General features: G+C 41.0%; 1 protein-coding gene across 4 annotated transcripts; it reads left to right on the plus strand.

Moving 5' to 3' along the window:
- The first annotated feature begins 332 nt into the window (after positions 1 to 332).
- LOC134321481 (WD repeat-containing protein 38-like) lies at positions 333 to 16,758 on the plus strand. Of its 4 annotated transcripts, none has more exons than XM_063003255.1 (12): positions 333 to 405; positions 1,541 to 1,821; positions 2,904 to 2,988; positions 4,804 to 4,933; positions 9,709 to 9,931; positions 10,986 to 11,094; positions 11,187 to 11,218; positions 12,401 to 12,500; positions 13,778 to 13,843; positions 13,991 to 14,083; positions 14,747 to 14,911; positions 16,425 to 16,758. In XM_063003255.1, the coding sequence occupies exons 2-11, from the start codon at positions 1,541 to 1,543 to the stop codon at positions 14,885 to 14,887; spliced, it is 1,260 nt and encodes a 419-aa protein (XP_062859325.1). In that variant the 5' UTR covers positions 333 to 405; the 3' UTR covers positions 14,888 to 14,911; positions 16,425 to 16,758. The 4 variants fall into 4 exon arrangements, with proteins under 4 accessions (XP_062859325.1, XP_062859324.1, XP_062859322.1 ...); XM_063003254.1 differs by having other exon boundaries at positions 14,747 to 14,905; XM_063003252.1 differs by lacking the exon at positions 16,425 to 16,758 and having other exon boundaries at positions 14,747 to 14,938.
- Positions 16,759 to 17,128: the final 370 nt, after the last annotated feature.

Here is a 17,128-nt window from a genome sequence, read left to right on the forward strand (position 1 = left end):
AAATGTACTCTACCGTACTATATAGTAGCCGTCTCATTGCTGGAACATCAGCATCAGTAGTGCACTAATATAGCACACTAAGTAGTGCAGTAGTATGAGATTTAAGACGCAACCGATGACTCCTAATCTAGAGTTCTCCACAAATTAACAGGTTTTTATATTCCGATACGTTCGTTTGATTAATACATTTGGGATATATTATCAATAAACGATTAAAATGAGTAAAAAATAAGTTAATAAATATGTTTTTATGAAAAAAGCGAGAAAGTCCGTTGCAGCCCGAATCAAACCACGTGACCGTGTTGCTAAGCAACTGTTGTTGTTGACGAGTTTAAATCTTCTGCTCGATATTAGAAAGAAAAACAAAATAAAAGCAGCAGAACCAAAACTAAGATTTCTTTACAGGTAAGTGAGCTAAGTACTTAAAATCAGGGTCGCGGTGCGTCTGGCGCCCCCTTAAACACTAGGTGCAAGGCAGAAATACACCTTGGAACGGGCACTTAGAGTTAAAACCGAAGAAACTCACACTGACGTAGGGTGAACATGCAAAACTCCATACAGACAGTTATCAGGGGCGAGGATCAACAGGACTCGTGTTGCTGTATGTAGCTATCCTGATCAAAAAAACATTATATAGCACTATAGAGCATAATATGATTTGATGCCTCCATACAGTCTCCACTCTTCTTAAAAGGCACCAGGTTCACAAGATTTTGGAGTGTATCTGTGCAAATTTGTGCCCATTGAGTCAAAAAAGCAGCTCAGTGTTCCAGTGTATTCCAAAAAATGTTTAATGGGCAATCAGTGGGGTTGAGGTCAGGGCTCTGATGGCTCTGATGACATAAAGCCAAATAATATAGGCTTTATAAATAAATGATGCTGATGGTATGTAGTGTTTATATTTGATCTCAGACTTACCTTATCATAATTTCAATGTGACGGTTGTGAATGTTTGTTCTTGACCAGCTGTAGTTGTGGCAACATAACTCGTATTTGTCTCGTCTGAAGTTTAATTAACTGCATAAAGCCCAGACAATAAAATCTAGGAAATACATGACGGGCCACATTTGATTGAGCGGAGGGCCGTATACGGCCCGCGGGCCGGAGGTTCCCCACCCCTGCTCTACACCATGACCTTGCTTTGTGCACAGTGACAGTCATGCTGGTACAGAATAGGTTTTTCCTGATTTACATTTATTTACAGTACTGGGACAGTACACAGTCTGAGCAATTGTGGTTTAAGGGCCTTGCTCAAGGGTCCAACAGCAGCAACCTGGCAGTGGTGGGTCTCAAACCAGTAACCTTCTGATTACTAGTCCAGTAACTTAACCGCTAGGCTACACCTGCCTTTTCCTCAAACCGATGCCACAAAGTTGGATGCATATTGTTTATATAATTAAATCTTTACACATGTTAACAATGTGCGTGGCAAAAAACGGCAAATTTAATAAATAAGGAGGTGTCCACATACTTTTGGCAGTCTTTTATAGCATTTTCATTTTGCCGCTTCATATACAGGTATCTGATTTAATCCACCCAGATGTCAAACAGCAGGCCAGAACATCCAGCAGCTGAAGACGAGGACCAGAAATGGACAAACGTCAAAGCCGCTTATCCAGATCTTCTCAGCATGTCGGATTCTGATTCAGACGAGGTGGAAACAGACGGAGAACCTGAGAGCGAGACTGAGAGCGACTCAGAAACCGAGACGCGAATCCCTCGGTCCACTCCAGATCTCAGCTCTGCCAGCACCCACAGAGAAGAACCTGGTGCTCAAACCCAGCCTGAAACTGATGGAGATCTCCACATACATGCTGTCCTGTGAGTATAACCTGAAGCTAACTGTGTTTAGATTCCTCCATCTCTACCTGTAGATGTTTTAAGGGAGTAAAAAGCATACAGTTGAGATCAAAAGTTTACATACTCGTGAGGGACATGAATGTTCTGCTGGAACACAGATCAGTTGCGTCCAAGATTCAAGATTTTGAAGGTAATCGTTGTTCTTTGTTATTCATGGCAAAACAACCCCAAGGTTTAGTACTACCACCATCATGCTTTACGGTAGCCACAGTGCTGTTGGGTTTGAATGTGTCCTTCTTGCTCTGATGATGTGAAGTCTGCTTGACTGTGGACATTAAAACTTGTGATCCAGCATTTCCAGTTGATAGCAGATCTATTTTATATGGTTCTTGGATGACACTGGATTAATGGGAGAAAATTCCTAATATATAGCATAAGGTGGCAGTTTGTTTTCTGCCTGGCTATCCTGGCATAGAGACCACTGTTCCATGCATGTTATGGATAGATGTTTGTACAGATGCTCTTCCTGAGAATTGGCTTGAAGTAGGAAAAAAATCCCTTGGGATTAATAAAGTTCTGTCTGTCTATTTTGGATCTCTGACCCGCTTTCCAACAGAAACATTCCTCATCAAACTAGCCCTGTTTGTATGGGCACAGAGAAGACACCAACTATAGTTGGTATAATCACTAGAGAAAAATGACATGTTCATGTTCGGCATTTAGCAGACGTTTTTATCCAAAGCAACTTACAGTATACAGTCTAAGCAATTCAGTGTTCAGGGCCTTGCTCAAGTGCCCAGCAGTGGCAACCTGGCAGTGGTGGGGTTTGAACCAGCAACCATCTGATTCTAGTCCAGTACCTTAACCGTTCGGCTACAACTGCCCATAAATAATTATGAGATTATTGCCCAAAAGAAAATGTTAGACTAAAAAAGCTCAGATTTGTGAAGGTTTGTTCCATTCATTCATCCAGTCTTTCAGTCACAGAAAAAGTACTGATGCAGAAATCACTCACATACCATGACAAGTGTATGTAGACTTTTGACCATTAACATCCACACCCTAACATTTTGGATTCACATCCACTCTTGGTTCTGTTGCAGAAAGTGCGGCTGTGATGTCATGACCTGTCAGTTTAGTAACGATGGGACTCTGCTGGCTGTCGGACTCTCTGATGGCTCCATCAAGGTTTGTGTGACGTTCCTAAACACTGAACACTAAACATTGTGGCAGAAGATTTAAGTGTGGTGATGGACAGAATAATGAAAACATTACGGGAATAAAAAAAAAAAAAGAGCTTCAAAAGAGCTCTGATAATTAGCACTTGAATGTTTGATATTTTAAAACAGCATGTGGTGTGGGCACTAGGGTGGCATAGTGGCAAACCAGGGTAACTGGATATGACTAGATTGGGAGAAAGAGGGCAAAATGCTTAAATAGAATTTTTTACAGAGTTCCCCGAGGCTCAATAGTGAGGGCTTAAACTGTTCAAGTATTAAAATGTGTGGCAGTGAATGTCAAACACTGACAGACCGCGTCAGCAACATGGAACAGTTGGAGCACTTGGAGGCTGACTGACGGGGACAGGAGTGTTCGGATTAAGTCTGGTTTTACAGGGCAGCGCACCCTATGGCGCACTCTGATAATGTTCCCATATTCCAGATGTTACTGTGCCTATACTCCTCAGTCAGCTGATTTAAAAACCATTACAGCTTTGTAGAAGTTCTGAAGTGCAGACTGTGAAGTAGACCCCCTCCCCTTCATTTCTCTAACAACTGCAAGATTTTCTTCTTAAAGAAGCACCAACGTCCCATCTTCAACTAATACTTTTTAACAATTTTTATGGTTGCACAGAAGTCTTACGGCTCTTTTGGAGGTAAATGAACCGAATCCTCGTCAGGTCTTTAAAATACAGCGGCACCTTGAAACTCAACATCAGTTGGTTCTGGGAGTGGCGTCGAGTTTAAAAAGACGTTGAGTTTCAAGGTATTTTTCCCCTTAAGGATGTTTGGGAAACCTGTTAATGCGTCCATGGTCCCGTGGACCTGCATATATTTTAGGCTAATGTAAAATAATGAGTTTTTTTTTTTTACACATATACACTGAAAATAACACAAATATAATATAAAAACACTGAAATACAATTAAAAACAGTTAAGTACAATAAAAGCTGCTCTTTAGTTACTTCTTTATTGTTTCCTTATGCTTCTTAATGGTGGTGATGCTTGATCTTGGAATACCGTATTCCGTTCAGTACCGGCGCATTCATATGAGAAGTGACAAAACTGCTTTTGCGCTGCTGTGCCGAGTGTGACGGCGGTGCACAAAACTTAACGTGACTTATTGTAGTAAAACAGCGGGTGAGGAATTTCATTAGTGGAGGAACTTATGAGCAGTAATAATGAAGAGAAGTTTAGTGCTCCTGTCTCCTTTTACTACATTAAACCACGTTAAGCTTTATTTTAACGATAAATGTTTTAGAGTCTGGGAGAAGCTGATTCTGATTCTCACAGTTTCTCAGAAGCTCGAGCTGTAACACAAGTTTAAAAGTGAAACAGTGAGGAAACTACAGATAAACACAGATACATGTGGGGCTTTCAGACTGGATCTGATGGTTATTTCACACTAATATATAAGATTCGTCTCATATTCACACTTTGATGACGTTTTACTGCACCGCTCAAGCCAAGCGCTTAAGGGAGTTTCAAAGATTTCGAATTTAGTTGACGTAGAGCTACAAGGTACCACTGTAAATACACTTTATGACCAAAAGTATTCCGACACCTAACCCTGAGCTGGTTGGACATGGCATTCTACCAGAAAGGCTTTTCACAAGATTTCTCTGTGTCTGTTGCAATTTCACTCAGTCAAAAGAGCAAAGATCAGCAGGACCAGGCACTGATGTTGGACCCAAAGATGCTCAGTAGGGTTGAAAGTCACTGAAAGTCCATCACACCAAACCTGTCAGACTTTTTTGATCGCCTATATGTTTTGTGTGTGAAGGTGTACAGCATCGAGCAAGGTGAGCTGGTCCAGACTCTGAGAGACAGAGAAGGCGTCGTTTTATCCCTGCCAGTCACCGGTTTACGCTTCGTACACACCGGGCAAACACACTGCACCCTGCTGGCCAGCTGTGAGTACAACATCAGCAATACACATCAGCACATGTGCTCCTTCATACATCCACATACAACCATACAGCTTAACACACCTGGGCGGGACATAAATATGTGGACACCTATTCTGATTATCAAGGCCCGGTTCCAGCACGACTGAGGTCCAAAGACACGTTTGGGAGGTTTGGTGTGGTGGACCTGCACAAGGTGTTGAACTGAACCCTACTGAACACCTTTGGGATCAATTGGAAAGTTGATTGCTGGCAAGACATTCTTGCAAATGCTTCTTTGACTGAATGGGCACACATTCCCATAGATACACTCCTGTGACTCGGACCAACCGCCATCTGCACAGGTTCTTTCCTCAGGCCATCACCCTCCTAAACAAGGACCATTTCTACATCCCTCTGTTTTCAACCACTGCACATGCACTCGCTGTGTGTACATATGTAACGTCTGTATACATCATGCCATAATTCTCCTGAACACATATGGGTCATTCCTACAATTCAGTGCCTTTTGCGTCCCCAGTACTGATCACTGTATTTATTAGGTAAATTCTAAACAATACAATTTCTAAACATCTTATTGAAATAATGAACACATTTAAATACTAAACAAAATGTTTTCTACCCCCCCCCCCACCAAATAAAATAAAATAAAATGACTTTATACATACTGTTTTTATCTGTTAAATAGCAGAGGTTTCCCCATGATCCCCAGTGCTGTACATTCTGATTTAGTGATGATATATGAGGTTAAATCATGAAAATATCTCAGTCTTTCAATACTGTTTAAAAGGTTTGCTTAAGTTCCTCTAAACCCTGGATTGTTTTTCTTTATGACTTGATTTTATTGCTGATTTTAAGGGTTTTTCACACGTCCCTCAAGTTGCCATCTACCCTGTTATTTCTTACTACTGTCTCTTAAAATGAAGAGCTGTTTTACATACTGACATCATTTCCCAGAGCTCACATGATCTTTTTGGAGGGAACACCACTGTGGAAGATGAGCAGCTTATTAAACTCCTCATTTTAATGTTGTTTTTTCCACATTTTATCCTAAAAGTCTTATATGGTCAATTATATGGTCAATTATTATGTCCACCCTGTTATGGGATATATGCGAAAAGCAACACGATTTGATCATTTTAAAAATAATCACACTAAAAAGCAGAGAATTCTTTGTCTGAATTCACTTTTATGCTAGCATGGTTTTGCTCACTCGCTAGCTAATGGCTAACTTTATGTCAGAATGTCCACCCTGTTATGGTCCACCCTGTTACAACCTAATACGTAACAGGGTGGACGTCACAGTGTATACTGTTATAATAATAACAGAAATATTGATATTATGAGTGCATCCTTAAAGAATACCCTTAAGTGCAGCTGAAAGACAGAAACACAACAGTTATGCATTTGTCCGTAACAGGGTGAACATCCTGGGTCAGAGACTGCATAAATATAAATAAAACCTACAGTTTGTGTGCTTGAACTTGACCAATATTAGTTTGGGAAAGTATAACACATGCTTTTTATAATAAAACTTGAAAAACAAATAAAAACTGTGTTTCATTTTCAAAAAGTTTTAAGGTCCAAAAGGCACCCAATCCCAGGAATGACCCATGTGCACCTTACCTACTACTTAAAATAATAATTACTTCAATATCTACAGTGCACAGTTTTCTACTTTGTTAGTTTACGGTGGGGTTACAGGGAGAGGCCCTGAATTGGTTCATATCTTATTTTAAGAATAGAACCTTTTCAGTGAATATTAGCAGCTATTTCTCTTCTTCTGCTGATGTCTCTTGTGGTGTTCCACAAGGGTCCATACTAGGGCCCCTCCTTTTTTCTCTCTATATGCTGCCATTGGGTCAAATAATTAGGAAGCACAATGTCAGCTTTCACCTGTATGCTGATGACATACAGCTTTATCTTCCCATTAGACCGAATGACAAGGGCTCGTTAACGTCTCTTAGCAGTTGTCTTGAGGACATAAAGAGGTGGATGGCTGACAATTAGCTGAATGAAAGCAAGTCAGAGGTTATCATTTTTGGGGGTCCTCATCACATCAATAGTGTCTCCAATAACCTTGGTCACTTGTCTACATGTGTCAAAACATCTGTGAGAAATCTTGGTGTTATCTTTGACTCTGACCTCCGATTTGATAAACAAATCAACTCTGTGGTAAGGAATAGCTTCTTCCAGCTCAGAAATATTGCGAAGATTAAGCCTTTTCTCTGCTATTCTGACCTGGAAAAAGTTATTCATGCATTCATTTCTGCAAGAATTGACTACTGTAATTCTCTGTATATTGGGATTAGTCAGTCTCTGTTGCGGCGCTTACAGGTGGTCCAGAATGCAGCAGCAAGGTTACTGACTAATACCAAGAAAAGAAACCATATTACACCAGTCCTTGCCTCACTACATTGGCTGCCTGTTCAGCACAGGATTCAGTTTAAAGTGCTTTTATTTGTTTTTAAAGCGCTTAATGGTCAAGCCCCGGCTTATCTCAGTGGTACGCTTTCTCCCGCAACCGCACAGCGATCTTTAAGATCAGCCACTCAGAACCTGTTGACTGTTCCTAGGGCTCGTTTGAAGCTAAAAGGTGATCGTGCATTTGCAGTTTATGCTCCAAGGCTATGGAACACTCTACCTCCTAATATTCGACAAGCACCTTCGGCCGCTGTTTTTAAATCACTCCTAAAAACATACCTTTATAAGCTGGCATTTGAACAGTGAGGAGCCGTGGTAATTATAATTGTTTAGTCTATTAAACATAATGGTGTCTTATGTATGCTTGTTCGATGTACAGCACTTTGGTCAATGTAAGTTGTTTTAAGAGTGCTTTATAAATAAAATTTACTTACTTACTTTTATATTTCCATTCCTATGTTTCTTTTTAACTTAAAGTGTGTTAGTGTACTGTATTTATGTTTAAATAAATGTTTATATAGTACAGGTCCTTCTCAAAAAATTAGCATATTGTGATAAAGTTCATTATTTTCCATAATGTAATGATAAAAATTAAACTTTCATATATTTTAGATTCATTGCACACCAACTGAAATATTTCAGGTCTTTTATTGTTTTAATACTGATGATTTTGGCATACAGCTCATGAAAACCCAAAATTCCTATCTCAAAAAATTAGCATATCATGAAAAGGTTCTCTAAACGAGCTATTAACCTAATCATCTGAATCAACGAATTAACTCTAAACACCTGCAAAAGATTCCTGAGGCTTTTAAAAACTCCCAGCCTGGTTCATTACTCAAAACTGCAATCATGGGTAAGACTGCCGACCTGACTGCTGTCCAGAAGGCCATCATTGACACCCTCAAGCAAGAGGGTAAGACACAGAAAGAAATTTCTGAACGAATAGGCTGTTCCCAGAGTGCTGTATCAAGGCACCTCAGTGGGAAGTCTGTGGGAAGGAAAAAGTGTTACAGAAAACGCTGCACAACGAGAAGAGGTGACCGGACCCTGAGGAAGATTGTGGAGAAGGGCCGATTCCAGACCTTGGGGGACCTGCGGAAGCAGTGGACTGAGTCTGGAGTAGAAACATCCAGAGCCACCGTGCACAGGCGTGTGCAGGAAATGGGCTACAGGTGCCGCATTCCCCAGGTCAAGCCACTTTTGAACCAGAAACAGCGGCAGAAGCGCCTGACCTGGGCTACAGAGAAGCAGCACTGGACTGTTGCTCAGTGGTCCAAAGTACTGTTTTCGGAAATCAAGGTGCCAGAGTCTGGAGGAAGACTGGGGAGAAGGAAATGCCAAAATGCCTGAAGTCCAGTGTCAAGTACCCACAGTCAGTGATGGTCTGGGGTGCCATGTCAGCTGCTGGTGTTGGTCCACTGTGTTTTATCAAGGGCAGGGTCAATGCAGCTAGCTATCAGGAGATTTTGGAGCACTTCATGCTTCCATCTGCTGAAAAGCTTTATGGAGATGAAGATTTCATTTTTCAGCATGACCTGGCACCTGCTCACAGTGCCAAAACCACTGGTGAATGGTTTACTGACCATGGTATTACTGTGCTCAATTGGCCTGCCAACTCTCCTGACCTGAACCCCATAGAGAATCTGTGGGATATTGTGAAGAGAAAGTTGAGAGACACAAGACCCAACACTCTGGATGAGCTTAAGGCCGCTATCGAAGCATCCTGGGCCTCCATAACACCTCAGCAGTGCCACAGGCTGATTGCCTCCACGCCACGCCGCATTGAAGCAGTCATTTCTGCAAAAGGATTCCCGACCAAGTATTGAGTGCATAACTGAACATAATTATTTGAAGGTTGACTTTTTTTGTATTAAAAACACTTTTCTTTTATTGGTCGGATGAAATATGCTAATTTTTTTAGATAGGAATTTTGGGTTTTCATGAGCTGTATGCCAAAATCATCAGTATTAAAACAATAAAAGACCTGAAATATTTCAGTTGGTGTGCAATGAATCTAAAATATATGAAAGTTAAATTTTTATCATTACATTATGGAAAATAATGAACTTTATCACAATATGCTAATTTTTTGAGAAGGACCTGTATATCTTTATCTATATTATTTTACTACATCTAAATATTGACACCTGCACCAAGAGAAATTCTTGTACACCTGGTACTTGGCGAATAAATAAAGATTCTGATTCTGAAAAGCCTTCTCAGTGAATGGTTTTGGAACGAGATGTTCAGCAAACACATGACCAGGTGTCCTCTTATTTTTGGCCATTTAGTATATACGTGACAGAATTGTATCCTCAAGGCCACCGTGTATACTGTACTGTACTCTTTTGCAGATGCCAGGGGGATGGTACGGTGTTGGTACTTGTGGGGTGGGCAGTGTGTGTGGTGGCAGAAAGAAACGACAGATGACGGAGCAGGAGAAAGAGAGGCGCAGCGCCAAACCCTCTCCTTATCTGTCTCACCCTCCGAGGACCGAGCACTCACCGGCGGCTCAGATTCAGCCATCCATCTGTACGATCTCAACACTCACCAGAGACTGCAGATCTTCACGGCCAGGTGGGTGTCCGAGGATTAGCCTATTATAACAATTCATTAAAACGGTCAGGTGTCCACATACTTTCGGCTTTTCCTGGATTTTATTATAGCATTAAAAGACATTTGTTTTTTTACTGGACAGTAAATGTAGAGGTGTTAGCTACACCAAACCCTGGGTGGAGCCGGAAAAAATGGGTCATAGAGAAAAAATAATAATTAAATAAACTTGTACGTGGACGCCCCCCTAGTGGAGGCTTTATGTTACAACCCACAGTAGGACCAGATTGTACAGTAAGATGCATTGTTTGTGTTGACTGAGTCGTGTGAAAAATCATGGACAAAATGTGGGTCACTTGAAGTTTGAAAAACCCTGATGTACACTATATAGTCAAAAGTATCTAGACACCTAACCATAAGCTTGTTGGACGTCCCATTTCAAAACTACAGACATGAATGTGTACAGACTTCACTCTTTTGAAAAGACTTTCCACAAGGTTTTAGGGTGTGTCTGTCAAAATTTGTGCCTATTCATTCAAAAGAGCATTTATGAGAGTTGGTACTTGTTGAACTAGAAGGCCTGGCTCACAATCGACGTTCTATTTCATCCCAAAGGTGATTTACAAGGTTGAGTTGGACAGGGTTATACAGGCCACTGGAGTTCCTTCACACCCAAACAATGTCTTTGTGCATAGAAGCACAGTATTGCTGAAACAGGCAAGGGCCTTCCCCATACTGTTACCTCAAAGCTACAGGCATATCATTTGTTTGACATAATTGATTCTATACATGTGAGCAATGGATGTGGCTAAAATAAGTGAACTTAATCATTAAGACGGGAAGAATTGTATTATACTGCTCTGACATGACGAGCTGGAGATAAACACACTAAAACTCTATTTCAAACATTATAAATAGTTCCCTGAGACATTTTGGAATGCAGTATAGCATAAAATAGCATTAGGGATCTGTGTGATTGTGTTTTATTATGTTCCTAGCCTAACATTAGTGAAGAATAAATAATAAACATCAATTTGATCAATTTGTGAGAAATATAATTTTTAACCCAATTTTAAAGCTCGAGCAAGACTGTGATGGATGGTCACTGCCTTCGAGTCTTTTCCGTGACCTTTCATCCTGACAGAGAGACACAGTTCATATCAGGAGGATGGGACAGCACTGTTCAGGTGGATAATATTTAAGTTATATGTACTGTAGCATTTTCATTCTAATGTCAGAGTAAAAGATTCACATTGTGCTTTGTTTTGTTCTTTTTTAGTTTTGGGACACCAGGCAGCAGCACTCAGTCAGGTACGTCACATTTAACATGTTTATAATGTTCTAATGCAGGTAGGGGGGTGGCACGGTGGCTCGGTGGGTAGCACTGTTGCCTCACAGCAAGAAGGTCCTGGGTTTGATCCCTAGGTGGAGCGGTCCAGGTTTTTTTCTGTGTGGAGTTTGCTTGTTCTCCCCGTGTCTGTGTTTCCTCTGGGAGCTCCGTTTTCCTCCGACAGTACAAAGACTTTCAAGTGAGGTAAATTGGAGACACTAAATTGTCCATGACTGTGTTTGATATTAAACTTGTGAACTGATGAATCTTGTGTAATGAGTAACTACCGTTTCTGTCATGAATGTAACCAAAGTGTAAAACATGACGTTAAAATCCTAATACACACTTTGCTTACATTCATGACAGGACAAGTAGTTACGGCTTACACAAGATTAATCAGTTTAAGTCTTTAATATCTCTAATTCTCCTCACTTGCACGTCTTTGGACTGTGGGAGGAAACTGGAGCTTCCGGAGGAAACCCACACAAACACAGGGAGAACATGCACAGTCGCACAGAAAGGACCTGGACCAACCCACCTGGGAATTAAAAATAGAATATAAAAGAATAGAATAGAATAGAATAGAATAGAAAAGTATAGAATAGTATAGAATAGAATCTTTATTGTCACTATACACAGGTACAATTAAATTTTGTATGGCATCTCTCCAATAGAGGTAATAGCAGCAGTAAAGAAAATAGTAGCAGTAAAATTAATAATAAAATAAATAAATAAATAAAATTATTTACAGTCTTCAAGATTAAAAAAGTAAGAAATTACACGCTGCAAAAGTAATGTACATGTGCATTTATAAATATTAAATATTGTATTAAACCCAGGACCATCTTGCTGTGAGGTGACAGTGCTACCCACCGAGCTGCCTTTATGTTTTATATGCTGTATGTGTAATAAGTAAAGCTTGTCTGAATGTGGACAGTGACACCTGTGTTCCAACAGCTTCTAATTCATGGCAGACCAATACTGTGTGTGTATGTGTGTGTAGTTCTTTGATTATGTGTCCATTCTGACAAATTAATGAATTGGGTTTTATTTGTGACCTTGGCAAGCAGACCACCGTTCCACATAGATCATTTATTTTGTTAAAGAAATGTCACACTAATGTAGCGCTGCTTACTGAGACGTTTGGTTTCTTTGTCTCTCAGAATGTTGTCCGGGCCACATGTGTGTGGTGACGCCCTTCACATCCACCCATCAGACAATCAGATTCTGTCTGGTTCCTGGAGAAAAAACAACACACTGGAGGTAGGAAACATCAGCACAGTTTATGTGGTGCATTTAAACCAGGTCTGAAACTATATAACAGTATTTAATGCTATAAAGTGGCCTGTTATTAGAGCTCAACAGTGAGGTTCTTAAAATATAATATTATTTATTTACCCCAGGGAGGGCGGCACGGTGGCTAAGTGGGTAGCACTGTCGCCTCACAGCAAGAAGGTCCTGGGTTCGAACCCCAGGTGGGGCGGCCCGGGTCCTTTCTGTGTGGAGTTTGCATGTTCTCCCCGTGTATGCGTGGGTTTACTCCGGGTGCTCCGGTTTCCTCCCACAGTCCAAAGACATGCAAGTGAGGTGAATTGAAGATACTAAGTTGTCCATGACTGTGTTTGATATAACCTTGTGAACCGAAGAAACTTGTGTAATGAGTAACTACCGTTCCTGTCATGAATGTAACCGAAGTGTAAAACATGACGTTAAAATCCTAATAAACAAAAACCCCAGGGAAAATTTTTATATTAGTAGTTTTATTTTTTTTATATAATACATGTATGTATATTTTTTAATATAATGTATTTTATATTAGTATTTTTTAATATTTGTATTTTCATATTCGAAAAATCTTATCTGTCTGTCTGTCTGTCTGGCCGGCCGGCGTCCGGCTATTTATCAGTATGTCTGTCTGTCTGTCTGTCTGTCTGTCTGTCTGTCTGTCTATCTATCTATCTATCTATCTATCTATCTATCTATCTATCTATCTATCTATCTATCTGTCTGTCTGTCTGTCTGTCTATCTATATGCTCTTTCAATTTGGACATTTTCATATCTCTAAAGCACTTGCAACCTCCTCCTCTACATGTACTTCACCCATGCTGGCAGAAAAGGTCCAGGGGCTAGCACACATCTCCTCCTTCATGAGTAAAGCTGCTGACCAGTGAAATGAACCTTCCTACAGTGAGCTTTAACAAGTGTGGAGGAACACGCTGCATGCTGCTTTCCCCCACCACCTGAGCTTCTTAACCTAGTACAGGATACATTGTTGTTGTGGCAAAGAAGTGACATCCAAGCTATCATTTTCTCCCTCAGACACAGCCAATCATGTCTGTAGAGCTCCTGTTTAAACTGGTGACCTGCTGAGACCTAAACTGGGTCTCCCTGATTGTGGGCTAGCACATCACACCAGTGCATTACACTGAGCGTCTGATGGTTTTGCTTTGTTACTGTCCAAGAAATAACATTTTAAAACAGAATTGATTCATTTTGTATATTTATTTAATAAATAAATGACTCGGGCTTTCTCTTGCAGGTGTGGGATTATGATTCAGGTAAAAAAGTAGCAGATGTTCCACCAGACCCTCATGGGGAGAGCAGAGTGAGTGTTGGAAACTTCGAAATTAAACCCAATAAATAAGAACTGAGCTGAATTTGCTGATGCACAAATAAGAAGCTTTTTAATGTAAACCAGTTGACACAAATCATCCGGGGACTGACCGATATTCATTTCTGAACCTAAATCCAGATCTACACGTGTCAGTGGTTCGATCAGGATCGCATCATAGCTGCAGGAGGTCACATCAACATGCTGAGGATCATCAATCGCCACAGTCTGACGGTCAGCGTCATTTACTCTGATAAGATCTAACATTAGGTTTAAGGTGTGTGAATATACATTATGTTGCCAAAAGTATGTGGACACTTCATTACTGCCCACTGCCACCAGCTGTAACACCATGAATGTGTCTCTATGCTTTTAGTGGGACATGGTTTGTCAAACCCACTGAACACAGTTTGGATGAATTGGAATGTTGATTGTGAGCCAGGCCATCTCATCCAACAACAGTGCCCAACCTCACATATGCACCTTTGAGTAAACATGCAGAGATTTTCATAGACACAGTCCAAAATCTTGTGAAAAGTCTACCTATAAGAATAGAGGCTGTGACAAGGGGGGGGAGGGCAACTGTGTAATAATGCGCATGGTTTTGAATGAGATGTCCAACAAGCTGTCAGTCAGGTGTCCACATATTTTCGGCTATGTAGTGAGTACGTACACCTACGTAGTACATTCATTTATTAGCTGTTTTATATTTTGGAAAGGGGCCGGCACGGTGGCTTAGTGTGTAGCACTGTCGCCTCACAGCAAGAAGGTCCTGGGTTCGATCCCCAAAGAATGAATGAATGAATGAAGATTTTATAAAAGGGGGTTGCCAGGTTTCTCCTGTGTGGAGCTCTCAAGAAATGACTTTTCATCTTGTTTTTTGTTCCTCTCACTCAGACGGAGTCGAAGTTGTTCGGTCTGTCCTCTGCCGTATTCAGCTCCTCTACCTGTCCTGCTGGGAAATGGGCGGGGCTTATAGCAGCCACATCAGGAGACAGAGTGTTCCTATTGGACAGAAAGAAGAAACGGCCCCAATGAGAACCTCACAGATACACAGTAATCGTAATACAACTGACATTCATGACCTTACCACTGAATCAACTTATACTCTCACTCACTCACTTTCTTAACTGCTTATCCAATTAGGGTCGTGGGGGGGGGTGTTGGTGCTGGAGCCTATCCCAGCTTTTCAATGAGCGCAAGGCACACAGTAACACCCTGGACAGTCCATCACAGGCCAGACACACGTACACACCCCCCCATTCACCTATAGGGCAATTTAGTGTCTCCAATTAACCTGACTGCATGTCAGGACTCTTCCAGGACCACCACAGAGCAGGTATTATTTAGGTGACATGGTGGTGGTGTCACTGCAGCGCTGTACCAATTCATTTCAGAGTTGTTCAGGTGTTAAGTTTGGACTCTGTGCAGGCAGACCCTCCACACCAAACTCGTCCAGTTATGTCTTTATGGACCTTGCATTGGGCACAGCTGCGCATTTATACTGACAGAGAAAAGGGCCTTCCCAAAACTGTTGCCATAAACCTAGACATACATCATTTTCTCTGTGTCTGATTGATTTTAGATACCTTTTTTAAATGAGTGGCGGAGACACCTACAATCAATAATTAAGATAATACTTTTGACCATATAGTGATTGTACAATTGCTGGCCACAAGACATAAATACACCCTGGACATGGTACTGATACATCCCACAACAATATACACTGATCAGCCATAACATTAAAACCACCTCCTTGTTTCTACACTCACTGTTCATTTTATCAGCTCCACTTACCATATAGAAGCACTTTGTAGTTCTACAATTACTGACTGTAGTCCATCTGTTTCTCTACACACTTTTTTAACCTGCTTTCACCCTGTTCTTCAATGGTCAGGACCCCCACAGGACCACCACAGAGCAGGTATTATTTAGGTGGTGGATGATTCTCAGCACTGCAGTGACACTGACATGGTGGTGGTGTGTTAGTGTGTGTTGTGCTGGTATGAGTGGACCAGACACAGCAGCGCTGCTGGAGTTTTTAAATACCGTGTCCACTCACTGTCCACTCTATTAGACACTCCTATTTAGTTGGTCCACCTTGTAGATGTAAAGTCAGAGACGATCGCTCATCTATTGCTGCTGTTTGGGTTGGTCATCTTCTAGACCTTCATCAGTGGTTACAGGACTTGGTGTACTATTCTCTGTCCAGCAGTGACAGTGAGGTGTTTAAAAACTCCAGCAGCGCTGCTGTGTCTGATCCACTCATACCAGCACAACACACACTAACACACCACCACCATGTCACTGCAGTGCTGAGAATGATCCACAACCCAAATAATACCTGCTCTGTGGGGGTCCTGTGGGGGTCCTGACCATTGAAGAACAGCGTGAAAGCAGGTTAAAAAAGTATGCAGAGAAACAGATGGACTACAGTCAGTAATTGTAGAACTACAAAGTGCTTCTATATGGTAAGTGGAGCTGATAAAATGGACAGTGAGTGTAGAAACAAGGAGGTGGTTTTAATGTTATGGCTGATCGGTGTATATTCATAGACTCAATCTGTTACTAGTCTTTGTGTAGGAGGAGCAACTAACAGAGGTCGTCAGAGTGCACAGGGAATTTCTGCATACCAAACTGGGCCAGAACAAAAAGGAGGAAAAGAAAAAACACTTAATTTTAAACATGTGTAATACGATATATATATATATATATATATATGATCTGTTTTTATTGCTGTTATAAACTGTATGATTCTCTCACGATTACAGGCTCTGAGTGTAGTGTGTAGGTTCTGACTTTATTTCTTCACCACCCATAAAAAAATTCCTCTCTTTCTATTTCATTAATTTTTCTTCTTTTTTTTCTTCACATGGCTGAAATAAAGAACGTCGTTGGATGTGGTACGTGCTTGTGTGTTTGGCAGCCTGTTCTTTTTCCTGTAAGGGAGGGGAGTTCGACTTTTTGTCACCTCTCCTGGGATGGTAAATTTGCTGATTGTTCAAACAGTTCAAAGATCAGCCTGCACCAGGGACGGTCTGCAAAATGCGTTAAACTCTAGAAACTAGACTCCTGGAATTGTTTGCGGCTTCAGCATGGTTTAATAATTCAGCATTCCGCTATTGGAAACCAGAACTTTTTAAATCGTTAGAACCAAACTTTACTTCTGAAGGGTTTTTATTCAAAAACAAGGAGTTGCTGTATGTACATGATCAGGCATAACATTATGACCACCTCCATTTTATCATCTCCACTTACCATATAGAAGCACTTTGT

Source organism: Trichomycterus rosablanca, chromosome 10, assembly GCF_030014385.1.
Source record: "Trichomycterus rosablanca isolate fTriRos1 chromosome 10, fTriRos1.hap1, whole genome shotgun sequence".
Taxonomy (NCBI): Eukaryota; Metazoa; Chordata; class Actinopteri; order Siluriformes; family Trichomycteridae; genus Trichomycterus; species Trichomycterus rosablanca.